Here is a 14,061-nt window from a genome sequence, read left to right as displayed (position 1 = left end):
CTCGCTCAGTCAGTGAGCGGGAACCGGTCTGTATGTGGGATCCGAACCCTCGGGCGGGAGCGCCGCCGCGCTTCCCAAGTGGCGCACTATCCAGTGCGCCACCGGGCCGGCCCCAGGTGTGTTCTTTTTAGGACTTTTTATTGGTTTTTCCCTGGGCCTAGATGCCATGTCTTAGGTACATCCTTATGGCCTCCACCGCTCCTCCCTCAAGTCCCGGCTCAGCTGCCTCCTTTTCTGAGTCCTAACCCTGTCTGTAATGATCAGTCCCCATGTCTACCCCTCCACCAGCTCCCTGGATCCCCATGCTCTGCACTGATTATTATTTTCTTGCTGTAGCACTTATCACCTTTCAACATAACATGCATGTAGTCTTTGTCACTAGTAGAACACAAGTGCCTAGAACAGTGACTAGAACATAGTAGATATTGACTAAAACTGGTTTAAGTCATATCTTCAGATTTTTTTTAGGTTTGCCATACTTCTTTATTGAAGTATGTTCTCAGGGCCTTAATATATTTTAGGATTTAGTCAATTTGGATTTGCTTCTCTGGTTTATTTTACAAACTGGAATAGAGGTGGTCTACATGATAAGACAAATTGTAACTTTCTGTGAAAGTAGATTTTTCACCAGTATTATTTTCCTATTGATTAGGTAAGAACTTTTAGAATTAATTAGCTGGAAGAGACCTTACGAATTCTTTCCAACTCACTTATTTAGTGAAAAAGTGAGCTAGTTTCATGAAATTATTTTTCGGGAAGGTTATATGAATATATGGATGTTGTAGCTTGGAATGTAAAACAATTTGCTCAAGTGATACACTGTTACAAGAGAAGAGTCTGAACTGGACCTGAGTGTTTTGGGTTTATATTTTAGAGTACTTTAACGACAGAGTAGAGGAAACAGTGTGTTCACCACCCGTTTCTTCATCTGATGTTTGTTTTGTGCCTGTCATGTCTCTTTTACTTGCTGGAACTTTGCAGAGGCACATGCACATGAGCAATTGGGCAAAATCTTAGAGAACTAAATCTTGTTTACTTTGATCAGCATATTTATTTAATTTAAATGTAAGGTGGTAAATCATCTTATTAACCTAGGGGTGGAGAACACAGACAGTACTGTGTTTTCTTCTGGAAGTCTTATTGCTTTAGGATTTACATTTAGATAAATCCATGTGATTTAATCCCTGTGAGATGGAGTTGAGGTTCCCAGCACTGTTGGTGGAACTTTCTGGTCTCCATCACATCGCTTCGGTCTCCTGGTGGGATGTTAGCTGACTGCAGGGTGTGGGTCTGTTCTCTGTTGATGTGTTTGACTGTTTTTTCACCAGTGCCACACTTGCTTTATTGTTTAGAACTTTATAGTAAGTCTTTAAGTTCTGCTGCTTTATTTTTCTTTTTGAAGGTTGTTTTGGTTATTTTCTATGTAAATGTTTGAATCAACTTGTCAGTTTCCACAAAAAGTCCTGTTTGAGTGTTTTATAGTTTTCTATATAGACTTCCATGTCTTTTGTCACATTCATCCCTCAGTATTTTGTTTTTGGATGTTATTGTAACTGGTGGTGTTTTTTAATTACATTTTCCAGTTCATTGTTAATATAAAGAAATGCAGTTGAGTTTTACATTTTATCCTTCTAAATTTCAAAATAATCTTTTTTGTTCTAGTAGCTTTTTTGTAGATTTTTAGAATTTTCCACATAGATTAGATTTTGTCATCTGTAAATAAATTTGATGCTAATTCATGCATCCTTGCCATGGTGAGGCCCTTCAGTGCAGTGTTGTTGAGAGGAGCAGACAGTGGAATCCTTGCTGGCTCTCACAGGTAACCCCTGCCCAGGTAGATGGAAGACCCCAAGGATCTGCTCACTTGTTAAATGTCATAAAAGTGTATTTAGGTTGTGCTTTGAACCTATTGTAGGATCTGAAATTTCTAGACCCTCTGACATTTGAATATTTATAGCATCTTAAGCACATTATTTAGAGGCATGTGTAAAATACTGCTGGTGTTTTTTTTTTTTTTGTCTTTTTCGTGACCGGTAAGGGGATCGCAACTCTTGGCTTGGTGTCGCCCGCACCGCGCTCAGCCAGTGAGCGCACCAGCCAGTCCTATATAGGATCCGAACCCGTGGCGGGAGCGTCACCGCGCTCCCAGCGCTGCACTCTCCCGAGCGCCCAATGGGGTGGGCCCTCTGCTGCTGGTGTTTATATGAGTTACTAAAAGTTCCACAGAGGTTATGTTTACTGTGCAGTTAAGGAGGTCTGGGAAGGAAGGGATTTCAGTCAGAAGGATCAGGTGCAGGGAGCTTGTAAGGACAAGCTGGGGCATCCTACCACTGCAGGGCAGGGTGCTGGGTAGGGATGGAGCAGAGGCAAAGGGCAAGGCAGACGCAGGTGAAGCCTGAAGTGAGTTTGGGGTCACTTGTGAAGAGCTTGCATGTAATCATGCAGATTTGAATTATCTCCTAAGTAATTATCAAATAATGGAGGTTTTTAGGTGGGGAATAAACATAACCCTTAGCTTTTTCAACTAGTTCATTTGGAATTTGGATTGAATTAGGGAAATGATAATAATGGAGACCATTTAGTATTATATTTTCTTTACACAGGCAAAAAATAATGAGTAGTAGTGAGGTTGGTGGGCAAGGTGTATGTTTAAGAGGCATTGGAATAAAAACAAGCTATTCTTTGAGTTACTTTTTGGTTTTTCTTCAAAGGAGCCCCCAAAGGATGGTTCATGGGAACAAGTCAGATGAGTGCTGTCCTTCAGGGAGGCAAGTCCCATGTATGCTTCCTGCTGTTGAAACATAGTAGTGGGGGATTGGTTGCTAGAATAAGATTTGAATGGAAAGATTTAATTGAAATAGTTTAGAGAGAGGAAAGTACTATTGTTACATTACTTGGTAATAATCATTGTTAACTATCTCATTAAAAAGTAAAAGGCCAATAATGTGTGACTTCCTGAGTGTGTGTATACCTGACAGTAAATTGAACAGGATATTTTTAAGAAAAAGATATAATCAGATTTAAATACTAGCATTTATGAAGTTTCTTTTCTACCATATTTAGAGCTTCCTTCTGTAAAGTGCAGCTCTGAAATTATTAAATTTTGAGCACCCATTTTATAAACACATTGTGGTGTTGATGACTCTCTGAGTTTGTGAGGGCATGTGGCAGTTGTGTGTTTTATATGTGCTGTGATATGTAAAGGTGAAAGATTTTCTGTTGTCGCTAGTCTCTCCCGTCTCTGATATTAGTATGTTTCTGGGATCAGCTGTTAGCTCAGTTAACAAAGCGTTGGCCATAGACCCAAACCACATCTAGGCCTGGGCTGCAGCAGTGAGGCACAGGAGGGCACTGGGTGCCTGGGACTCACTGGCCTTCCTCCTCCAGTCTTCGCTGTCCAGTGCTGTAAATGTTCTTTGGCAAGAGGCCAGAAAAGAAGTTATCCAAGAAACCAGGACCCATTAAACGATTTGACCAGTTCTTTAAAATTCAGAACTGTGTAGTTTGAGCAGATTTGTGAGGTATATGGTCATGTCGTTTTGTCACTATACTGTGTTTATTAGCCTTCCAATATTTTGTTCATAGTGTACTATGATTAACATTATGAGAACTTTTGACACTGTATTTGACCATAAACTTTTTTCCTTAAGTATGTAATTGCAAGTAAGTTCTATGTTCTGTAAAGTTCTGTTAAATATAGTTATGTCTGTTACCATGTAACAATAATAAACCTCTCAGAAATTTAAGATCTTGTCGATTAAGGAATCAAAACATAGAGAATGTTCTCTATGTTTCAATACATTTAAAATTTATTTACTGCATTTATTACACCTTATGACTACTGGTGTTTCTGTTTCTCTTGTTTTTAAATGTGTTTATTGCAGAGAATGTGAAAAAGCAGAAGGAAAGAAAAGTGGGTTGGATAGTGAGAGAGAAAGCGGAGTTAAGCGATGAAGCAGGAGTTCTGGGGCAGCCTGAGAGCAGTGGGGTTTCTTTTCTGTCTGGTGTTAGCTGTAGAAAGCATCACAGTGGGAGGAGAGACTGAAGCTTGAAATGACCAAACTCGTGATAATTAAAATACACATTCTTTTGTAAGTCTGTTTTCTGGCTATATGTAGGCATAACTTATTGATTATAAACGTATGTTAAGATTTGTTTCACACGTAATTGAAAAGTAGTTCCAGCCCTTATGGGCTTGTGTAATTGAACAACATGGAAAAAAATACGACAGCAAAAATGCAACGTGATGTGGGGAGAGCTTTTGATACCCTTAATACAAATTTTTAGGAACAGTGTGATAATACGGAGACTCAGCGGCTTTGGGAGGTATTTGGGAAATAAAGTTTTATAATCAGTTGGATATGGGTCTAAAAGTCAACATAATGACTGGCAGTTTTGGTTTTTGATAAAGTAATATGAATCTACCTCTGGTTCTGTTAGCTCTCAGAATGAACCGAATGTTAAAAAAATGAGCATTTTTCCATGTTAGAAATAAGTTATAGGGTTGGCCTGGTGGTGCACTGCTACAGTGCTCCGCTTGGGAGCATGGTGGCGCTCCCGCCGAGGGTTTGGATCCCACATACAGACCGGCCGCTCACTGGCTGAGCGAGGTGCGGGCGCAACACCGAGGGTTGTGATCCCGTTGCCGGTCCCGGTCCGGTACGGGCGCGACACTGAGGGTTGCGATCCATTGCCGGTCACGAAAAAAGACAAAAAGGAAAAAAAAAGAAATAAGTTATAAAAATGTAAAAATGGTAGGGGAATTAATTTGCCTGAGTTTTGTTCCTTCTTAAGGATGACATCTTAAATTGTCTATGTAACATTTATCTACTCTATATTGTATTATCTATTATATTTTGTAGATATTCAAGTAGATATTAAACTTTATAGATGACTTTTACATTAGATATTATATAGATAATTTAAGAATTTACTCAGTATATTACATAGAAGAATCGCTTTTACTAATAAAGCTTTATATGTCAGTGTTTAGTACTGTCCTGTGTTAATAAAGCTACTAGTAGCAGGTGATTTTATATATAATTTGCTTTATTTCTTTTTCCTATCAGTTACATGCGTATCAGCCCCATTTATGATATTAACGTAAGAATTTTTTTACATCTTCATGTTATCAAGTTTCAGTCACCAAATTATTTTATGTAGTGCTATTTATGATCATTGGTAACTTGACTGAAAACTGAAACAATGGCCAAATGTGGGATGAACTTCCAGTGGAATCCCTTTTCATCACTGCCAATAAGTTCTTGCTCTGTTTTTCTTATTGGGCGATAGCTAATTACTTGTGTTTGGTAGTTTGCTAAGAGAAGTTAATTTACTAAGAGGAGTGACTGTGTGCATCTGAAATTTATTTTGCAAGTATAAGCGTAGAGAAATTTCTGAAGTGTTTTTGTGGTTTTTTTTGGCCCAAAAGTTTTTTCTAACGTAATTACTTATCAATTGAAAGTTGATCTCTGGTGTGCTATTGTTTCCTTGAGTTGACTATACTTCTTCTTTTTTTTAAGGTAAAGTGCAAGTTAAGAGTTCAGACATACAAGTTGGAGACCTCATCATAGTGGAAAAGGTTGATGCATTTTTAATATATTTTAGACCTGATTGCAAGTAACTTTTGAATCTGAAGGAAATTGTTTGAGATATGTAATTTAATCCTAATGTCCTTGTGTAAGATTTGATGTATATGAAAAAAAATCTAGATTTTTGTATATTCTGTCTGTTTAGCTGAAGCATATTTCAATAATTGTAGGTAAAGTCATATTTGTCTGAAATAAGACATGTCTTAACTGCTGAGTGTTGCATTGTGAGAATTATTTTATTTGACCACAGAATTGTATTAGAACCTAAAATTCTAGGCACAGATAGTTGTATTATTTTTACTTATTGGATATAATTCTCATGGCTTATAAATTTATAGAGAAAAAGGTGAATGCAGATAAACGTGCATTAGGAAGGAAAGGCTTTAGGTCTAGGTAGGAAGAAGCCACGATAAAGAACAGCAGAGGTCAGAGGTGGAAGTGAAGTGTCAGGGCTCCTGATGGTTTGGAGTGGGGCTGAATGGGCAGTCTGCGTGGGAGGGGGCGTTCTTTCTAGAGTGCTCTCCTCTGCTTCCTTCCATGGCTGTGTGGGTTCTGTGCCCAGTATACGTGTCCTCTTTCTGCACGGATGTCAGTGCTGTTGACTTTCTCTTCTAGGAGCTACCTTACATGGCTGGGTGCATGCAGCTGGGTCTTCTGGCTGTGGTTCATCACAAGGCTGCAGTCCAGGCTCTTGCTCTCAGGCTCCCTGGGGGTAGGCTGAGGCCAGGCGCACTTGTGGCATTGTTGGCAGAACGTGGTGCCTCGTTGGATTTGGGGCCTCAGTTCCGCTTGCTATTGCCCACAGCTTCCCTTGTTCTTGGCCACGTGGACCTCTCCTCAGGGAGCTCCCACCTGGCCACAGGGGAGAAAGCACCAGAGTGGCAGTCCAGGAGTGTCTTTGTGACCTCATCACCGTCTTTTCCCTTTTGACTGTTAAGAGGCTGTATGGCTTTTGTTGTGGAGTTGAAGACTACGGTAGAATCTGTCTTTGTGATCAGATGATTACTCTTTGGCCTTTTCATGCAGTCGTCTCTGACTTCCTTCTTCATGTTCCCGTTTTGCCCCGGGGTTCCTGTCTCTGTGTTGGGTTGGATGTTGAGATGCACTTGCTGTCTGACTCTCTTCTAGTCTTCCCTTCTGTGCTGAGCAGCACTGGAGTCCTCTGTGGCCGTGTGCTGAGCAGCCCATGCAGTCAGATGTAGAAGATGTAAATCTGGATCTCCTTGTCTTGGCATTCCCCAGCCTCCTCTCCATCTTCACAGATATGTTCTCAGGAAGAAAGAGATCGACTCTGGCAGGGGCCTCTGGGGACAGCCAGGGCATGATTTTACCTTCACGTGATCATTGTGTGTCTTTGTTTTGTTTCTTGTTTCTGTGTTCTGATGGACAGCATGGTGGGCGACACCCCAGGTTTAGACAGCTGTGGTATGTGAGCATGTGTGTAGAGGGAGGGTACCTTACCCTAAAATTAAAGCACATACCCTAAAAAAGATTTGGTAGGAGAGCTAGAGGAATTTTTAAATGTTTTAATTAACCTTTGGAGAATGTTGCTCCACGCTAAGGGGTAGTACCCCTTAACTGATTCAATTTCTTATATTGACAATTTTATATTCATTTTTTATATAAACTTTTCTTTATGTATTTTACTTACCTAAAACTGAATATTCAGAAATTTGAGACATAATTTCCAATAATTACTATGAAATAGTAAATTTTTAGTAGTAGAGTTATGATAGTTCTTAAACCAGTTTTGTTGTTTTTATTGTCATAAAAAATTTTGTCTTGCTGGGCTGGCCTGTGGCTCACTTGGGAGAGTGTGGTGCTGATAACACCAAGGCCACAGGTTCGGATCCCTATATAGGGATGGCCGGTTAGCTTACTTGGGAAAGTGTGGTGCTGACTCCACCAAATCAAGGGTTAAGATCCCCTTACTGGTCATCTTTAAAAAAAAAAAAATTTTTTTTTTTTGTCTTGCCAATTGACATGACCCTCATAAGGAAGCAGCAAAGATTTGGCAGCATGTGGTGGTGTCCTTTTACGTTTATTTAAGAATTCTGGCAGTGCTTATCACTAACCAGAATAGTTATTTCTCTTTTATTTGGCTTTATTTCTATTTTGAAATTTACGTTTGGATATTTCCATGGTGGACTTTATGTTGTAGCATGGTTCTTCTAATATGAAATTAAAATGAATTTACTAATATTCATTTTATGGATATTTAACAGAAAAGTGCTAATCACCTTTGGACCAGTGTTCTAGAAGTTGGTGGTTGGAAAACGTAAGGAGAGCATCAGCTTGGGGGAAAGTGGAAAGAGGAGAAAGTGGGTTTTATGCTAGATGAACCAGTATTTGAACTCCTACTTCTCCAGCTTCAGACCCAACCTAGGAGAAGTACCTCTTTGACAGGTACTTGGAAATCGGATGGCTGGAGCTGCCAGGTGCAAACTCCTGTCCCTGGTGAAGTAGTCAGCGAGGCGGAATCGGATGGCTGCACACGTGCAGCGCTCTGCAGTGTATCCTGGGAATGGCGTGCCATCTGCCCTCCAGTTGGGAAATAATATACCATATAAAAATTACCAGGTTAAAAATGATCCTGGGCCGGCCCGGTGGTGCACTGCTACAGTGCGCCGCTTGGGAGTGCGGCGGCGCTCCCGCTGAGGGTTTGGATCCCACATAGAGACCGGTTCCCACTCACTGGCTGAGCGAGGTGCGGGCGCAGCACCGAGGGTTGCAATCCCGTTGCCGGTCCTGGTCCAGTACGGGCGCGACACTGAGGGTTGCGATCCGTTGCCGGACACGAAAAAAGACAAAAAGGAAAAAAAAAATGATCCACTAGTAACTGGGCACATGACTGAACCTGGTTGGAAGGACAGAGATAGTGGCTGTTCTTCAGCAGCATGAGAGGATGCTACCTGAATGTGGAAGCCTCCTGGCTCATGTCCCTGCTGCTGGCTGTCCTTACAGTTTCTTCTCTAGAGGTCAGTCAACATGGCCTTGTAAAGATGCTAATTGATGACAGAGGTGGCATTGTGTCTGAGTGAGGAATGTCTGGACCCATTGCTGCTAGGAGCATTTATCTTTCATATGGAAAAGAAGACTGGGATCCATATCTGTTCAATTAGCACAAAACTCATTTCCACCTAAGGATAAAATTGTAAAATTTAAAACTTTTAGAAGAAAATGTCAGAGATGTATCTTTACAAACTTGATGTAGGGCAGCATTTTTTAACCATGAGGGTTACGAAGGACATAATGATTACAAACCATGAAGGAAAAGATAAATATATTTGACTATATCAAAATAAAAACTTCTTTACATTAAGAGACAATCGCAGATTAAAAGAATATACTAGAAATACATGTAACTGACAGATGATTAGTATCTGTAAGAGAAAATACATAGGAAACTTCTGTAAGTCATTAAGAAAAATTGGCAAAAGATATGAACAGGCACTTCATAGAAGAGGAAATCTTGAATGGCTAATACACTTGTGAAGAGAAGCTTAGCCTAATTAGTAGTCAGGAAAATACAAATTAAAATTAATGAGGTACTATTTCACTCCAACAGGTTGTCAGAAATTTAAAAGTTATGCCAAGTTTATTTGTAATATGGAGCCATGGGAGATCCTGCTCTCCGTGTGGGGCAGGAGAGCAGGTGGATGGCTCCTGTAGAGTTGGCATGTGGAGGTACCCCCCAGATTCTGCAGTCTGCCCCAGGGGGAGGCATGGCAGACTGCCACCCACAGTCTAAACCTGCCCCACAGCCTTTTTTGTGTAGCCCATGAGCTAAGAATGACTTCTGATTTTTTAAGAGGTTGTTAAATGAACAAGAATGTTACAGAGACTGTCTGGCTTGCAAAGCCTAAAATATTACAGAAAAGCTTATTGCTCCCATTCTAGAGAAAGTCTGTATATCGCACAAGGAGACAGGTGCAAGATCATCACAGCATTGTTTATAATAGTGAACAGTTAGAAATAATCCAAATTTTCATCAACAGGGAATTATTAAGTTATTAAAAAATTTTTTACATTGGATACTAAATAGTAACTGAAACAAACTGAGCCATATTTCTCAATGTGTAAGAATCTGAAAAACTTAAAATTCAGTGAAAAGAGTTGGTTAGTTGCAGGAGGATGTTTATGATATAATAGCATTTATATGAATTTTCAAGTGTGCAAACAATATTGCATAAATACACTGTCACATATTATTGTAGTGAGGATTATGTGTATAATAAAACTGAAGAAGTGGCAGGGAATGATAAACACAAGATCTGGATCCCTCTGGGGTGGGTGGGAAGGAGAACCTGATGAGGGGATGGGCAGAGGCTTCTGCTTGTGGGGGTGTCTGTCATAAGCTGTATGTCTGGTATATCAGTGGTTATATTATTTTGAATACCTTTTGTTGCATTTTAAATATGGCATAATAAATTTAAAAGGGGAGGAAGTTATTTCAAGTAAAGGAAGTAGTGGAGAGGGTTGGTGGCTCATGCAGGGAATTCTAAGCTGTTTTGTGTGTCAAGGGCAGAATTGATATTTTTGAAGATGGATTAGGTTAATTGAAGCATTTTCCATGTCATGCTAGAAATATGGAAGAGCCTAAGAGCCTATGTTAAAAATTTTATCATCTTCCTGATTTGATAAGTCTATTTAAAAATTTAAGCAAGGGAGTGAGGTTTTACTTTTTGTTTTTTAAACTTAGTACCTGACACAGTGCAGGCTCTCAAATACTGAATAAATGAATACTCTTAATCATGAAGTCTACTTCCTTACATATGTGTTTTTTAAGTTTATATATATATTTCATGTTGCTTTGATACTGGTTTTCAGCAACAGGATTATTCTTAGATCCAGTTTCTTTAGGTTAATTAACTTTTATATGCACCTCAGATGGAAAACCGTGAGTTCCAATTTTCCTAATTTAGGCCCAATATTAAGGACTTCACTTTTTTTTTTTTTCCCTTTTTGTCTTTTTTCGTGACCGGTAACGGGGTTGCAACCCTCAGTGTCGCACCCGTACCGCGACCGGCAACGGAATCGCAACCCTCGGTGTTGCTTCCGCACCGTGCTCAACCAGTGAGCGGACCGGTCTCTATATGGGATCTGAACCCTCAGCGGGAGCGCCGCCGCACTCCCAAGCACCGCACTGTACCGAGTGCGCCACCGGGCTGGCCCAGGACTTCACTTTTTAAAGAAGCTATTTGCAAGAGTTTCTTGTTTTCCATTTTTTCCGAAGAAGTGATCTTTTGTTGAAAGATAACCATTATGTGGTAGTAGCCATGTAAATAGATACTTGCATGATATTACAGTGTTTTTGGATTATCCTAGAGTTTCATATAAATGAGATAAGGGCTCTCAAACTATTTGTTTAAATAAAGATCCACTCAGAGTCAAGGTTCTATTACACCTTCATGCATGTAAGCAATAGAAAGAAGTGCCCAAGACTGTTGCCTGGCTCAACAGGGATACTGTAGAAATATCTGCATTTGGGGATAAACATGTCAGTTTAATTGTTATTACTTGAGCAACATATCATGTAAGGTAACTGTTTAGAACTAGAGACTTTTAGAAGTTGCAGGTTACGTTGTACAAATCATAGCTCCAATCTCTGAAGTCCATGTGTTTGATAACCTCCTTGGGACAGAATTGGAACAGGACTAAAGTGGACACTGTCATGAATCCTCCTTCACTGCTTGATCAGAACTCGCTCCAGGAAGAAGAGAAGGTCAGGTTTTCCTGCAGCTGGGGAGAAAGAGTCTTTTCTTTTATCTTATTTTTCTGAGGTAATTCAATTTGATAAGTAAATATTACAATGTATGTTGTAATAACTAGAATCGACATTACAAAAAATATGTAAAGAGATAACTCTGAGATGCTACAAATAAACTAAGAAGGAATCCTAAAAAGTGTTCAGGTAACATACAAGAAGGAAGAAATTAGAAACAGGAATGAGTATCAAAGAAAACCAACTGTCAACAAATAATATAATGCAGACCTACATTCTAACACACAGATAATTATGTTTATTGTAAATGGTCTGCATGCGCACCCATCAAGAGACAGGCTGAGTGGAAATGAGACCGAAATCTGTGCCGTTCACAAGAATTTCGTCACCTCAAATTCAGTGACATAGGTAGGATCAAAGTAAAAGGATAGAAACAGATATACTGGGTAAAATTAATCAAACAAAAGCAGGAGGGGCTATATTAATGTCCAAAGAGGTACACTTCAGAATGAAGAAAAATTACTAGAGTCGGAGGGATATTATGTAAGGATATATTATCAGTCCATAATGATCCTAAATTTGTACTCACCAACAACAGATCCATTAAATACATGAATCAAAAACTGTTGGAGCTGAAGTAAATAGACAGATGTGCAGTGATAGATGGAGACTTTAACACCACATTCCTGGCATCAGGTATAAGTGATAGAAACTCAGTGGTGATGTGATATACAGGATCTGCACAGAATCAACCAGCAAGATCTGATTGACAGACATAGACTACCATACCTATCAGTAGGAGAGTACACATTTATTTCAGGTGTCTATAGAACATTCACCAAGATAAAGCATATTCTGCACCATAAAATAAACCTCAGCAAGTTGAAAAGAATTGAAATCGTAGAGTGTATTCTCTCACCATTGTAGAATCAAGTTAGAAATTAGTAACAGGACAGAAAGACAACAGGAAAACTCTAAAACACATGAAAAGTAAACAGCCCACTTTGAATTAAATTATGGGGTAAGTAGTAAGTTTTAAGGAAACAAAAAGTACCTATAACTGACTGAAAATGAAAGTACAACATTCCAAAATATGTGGGATGCATTAAAGGCAGTGCTGAGAGGGACTGTTGTTGCACTGAATTCCCACAATAGAAACAAGGAAAGGTCTCGAGTAGGTCATTTAAAAACTGGAAGGAAAAGAGCAGAACTAAACCAAGGCAAGCAGAAGGGAGGACATAATAAAGAGTGGAAGTCAGTGAAATTGAAAACAAGAAGGCAAGATAGAAAATCAATGAAAGTAAAAGCTGGTTCTTCTAGATAAATTAATAATATTGATAAACCTCTAGCAAGACTGATCAGAATAAAAAGAGTGATGTCACAAGTCACCAATATCAGCAATGAAATGGGGCTTTCTTTATAAAACCTGCAGTCATTAAAAGGATAATTATGGAATACTACAATGTTATACTCATAAATACACTCATAATAGATGAAGTGAACTAATTCTTCTGAAACCTCAAACTAAATCAAAATGAAATAGACAATATGAATAATCCTATAATCAGTAAAGAGGTTGGATTGGTAATTTTTTTTTTTTGTCCTTTTTGAGACCGGCCGCACTGTGCTCAGCCAGTGAGCGCTGTGAACGCACCGGTCAGCCCTATATAGGATCCGAACCCGCGGCAGGAGTGCCGCTGCGCTCCCAGCGCCACACTCTCCCAAGTGCACCACGGGCTCGGCCCTGGATTAGTAATTTAAAAGCTGAGAAGGAAATATCCTGGTCTGGATGATTTCATCAGAGAATTTCTTGAAACCATTAAAGAAGACTTAGCATCGATTTTACAAAATAGTTTCCAAGAAATAATTGAGGATGGAATACTACCCACTTGTTTTATTTTATTTTTTACTTTATTTTCTGATGGCTGGCTGGTACAGGGATTTGAACCCTTGACCTTGGCGTTATAACACTGTGCTCTGACGAACTGGGATAATGGGCTAGCCAACCCCCCCCCCCTTTTTTTAAATGTGTTTTCTTGCCTTTTTTATTTATTTATTTTTTTTTGCAGTTGGCCAATGCTGGAAACTGCACCCTTGATCTTGGTGTTTCAACACCACATTCTAACCAACTGAGCTAGGTGGCCACTTGCTAACTCAATTTATGAGGCCAGTATTATCTTTATATCAACATCAGAAGAAAGGTAGTGCAACAAGAACACTGCAGACCAATGTCCCTCGTGAATACGACACAAAAATCTTTAAGAAAATACTTCTAAAAGTTTGTATTATCTTTTAATACTTCTAAAGGTTTGTATTATCTTTTAATTCCATTTTTCTGTAAACTTTTTGAAGTGCCCTCGTATTTACAAACTGACATCAGCACTGTATAAAGAGAATTTGTACATCATGACTGAGTGGAGTTTGCTCCAGTTATGTAACTGCTTCAGCATTCTAAAATCAACCAATGTCATCTACCCTATCAGCAGACTAAAGAAAAATCATATGTTCATGTCTATTGATGCAGGAAAAAGCATTAGACTAAATCCAAGTCCTGTTAATGATAAAAACTCTCAGCAGGTTAGATTGAAAGGGAATAACCTTACCTTGCTAAAAAAGCATCTAGAAAAGCCTACAGCTGATGTCATCCCTAATGGCGTAAGACTGAAGGCCTCTCTGTCAGACTGGAGACAAGACAAGGATGTTTGGTCTGACAATTCTTATTCAGCTGGCAGTTCTAGTTTCTGA

The 14,061-nt window shown here is 39.3% G+C and overlaps 1 protein-coding gene across 1 annotated transcript in view; it reads left to right on the top strand.

Moving 5' to 3' along the window:
- LOC103591333 (probable phospholipid-transporting ATPase IIB) overlaps window positions 1-14,061 on the top strand; it is a gene marked incomplete at its 3' end in the record, with an annotated part of 237,759 nt that overhangs the window by 42,845 nt on the left and 180,853 nt on the right. The window contains exon 5 of the mRNA XM_008573772.1: window positions 5,523-5,581. Coding sequence (XP_008571994.1) covers window positions 5,523-5,581 — 59 coding nt within the window. The remainder of the gene's footprint in view (window positions 1-5,522; window positions 5,582-14,061) is intronic.

The sequence above is a fragment of the Galeopterus variegatus genome, unplaced genomic scaffold (genome assembly GCF_000696425.1).
Source record: "Galeopterus variegatus unplaced genomic scaffold, G_variegatus-3.0.2 Scaffold962, whole genome shotgun sequence".
Classification (NCBI taxonomy): domain Eukaryota; kingdom Metazoa; phylum Chordata; class Mammalia; order Dermoptera; family Cynocephalidae; genus Galeopterus; species Galeopterus variegatus.
This window is presented reverse-complemented; position numbering and strand designations above follow the sequence as displayed.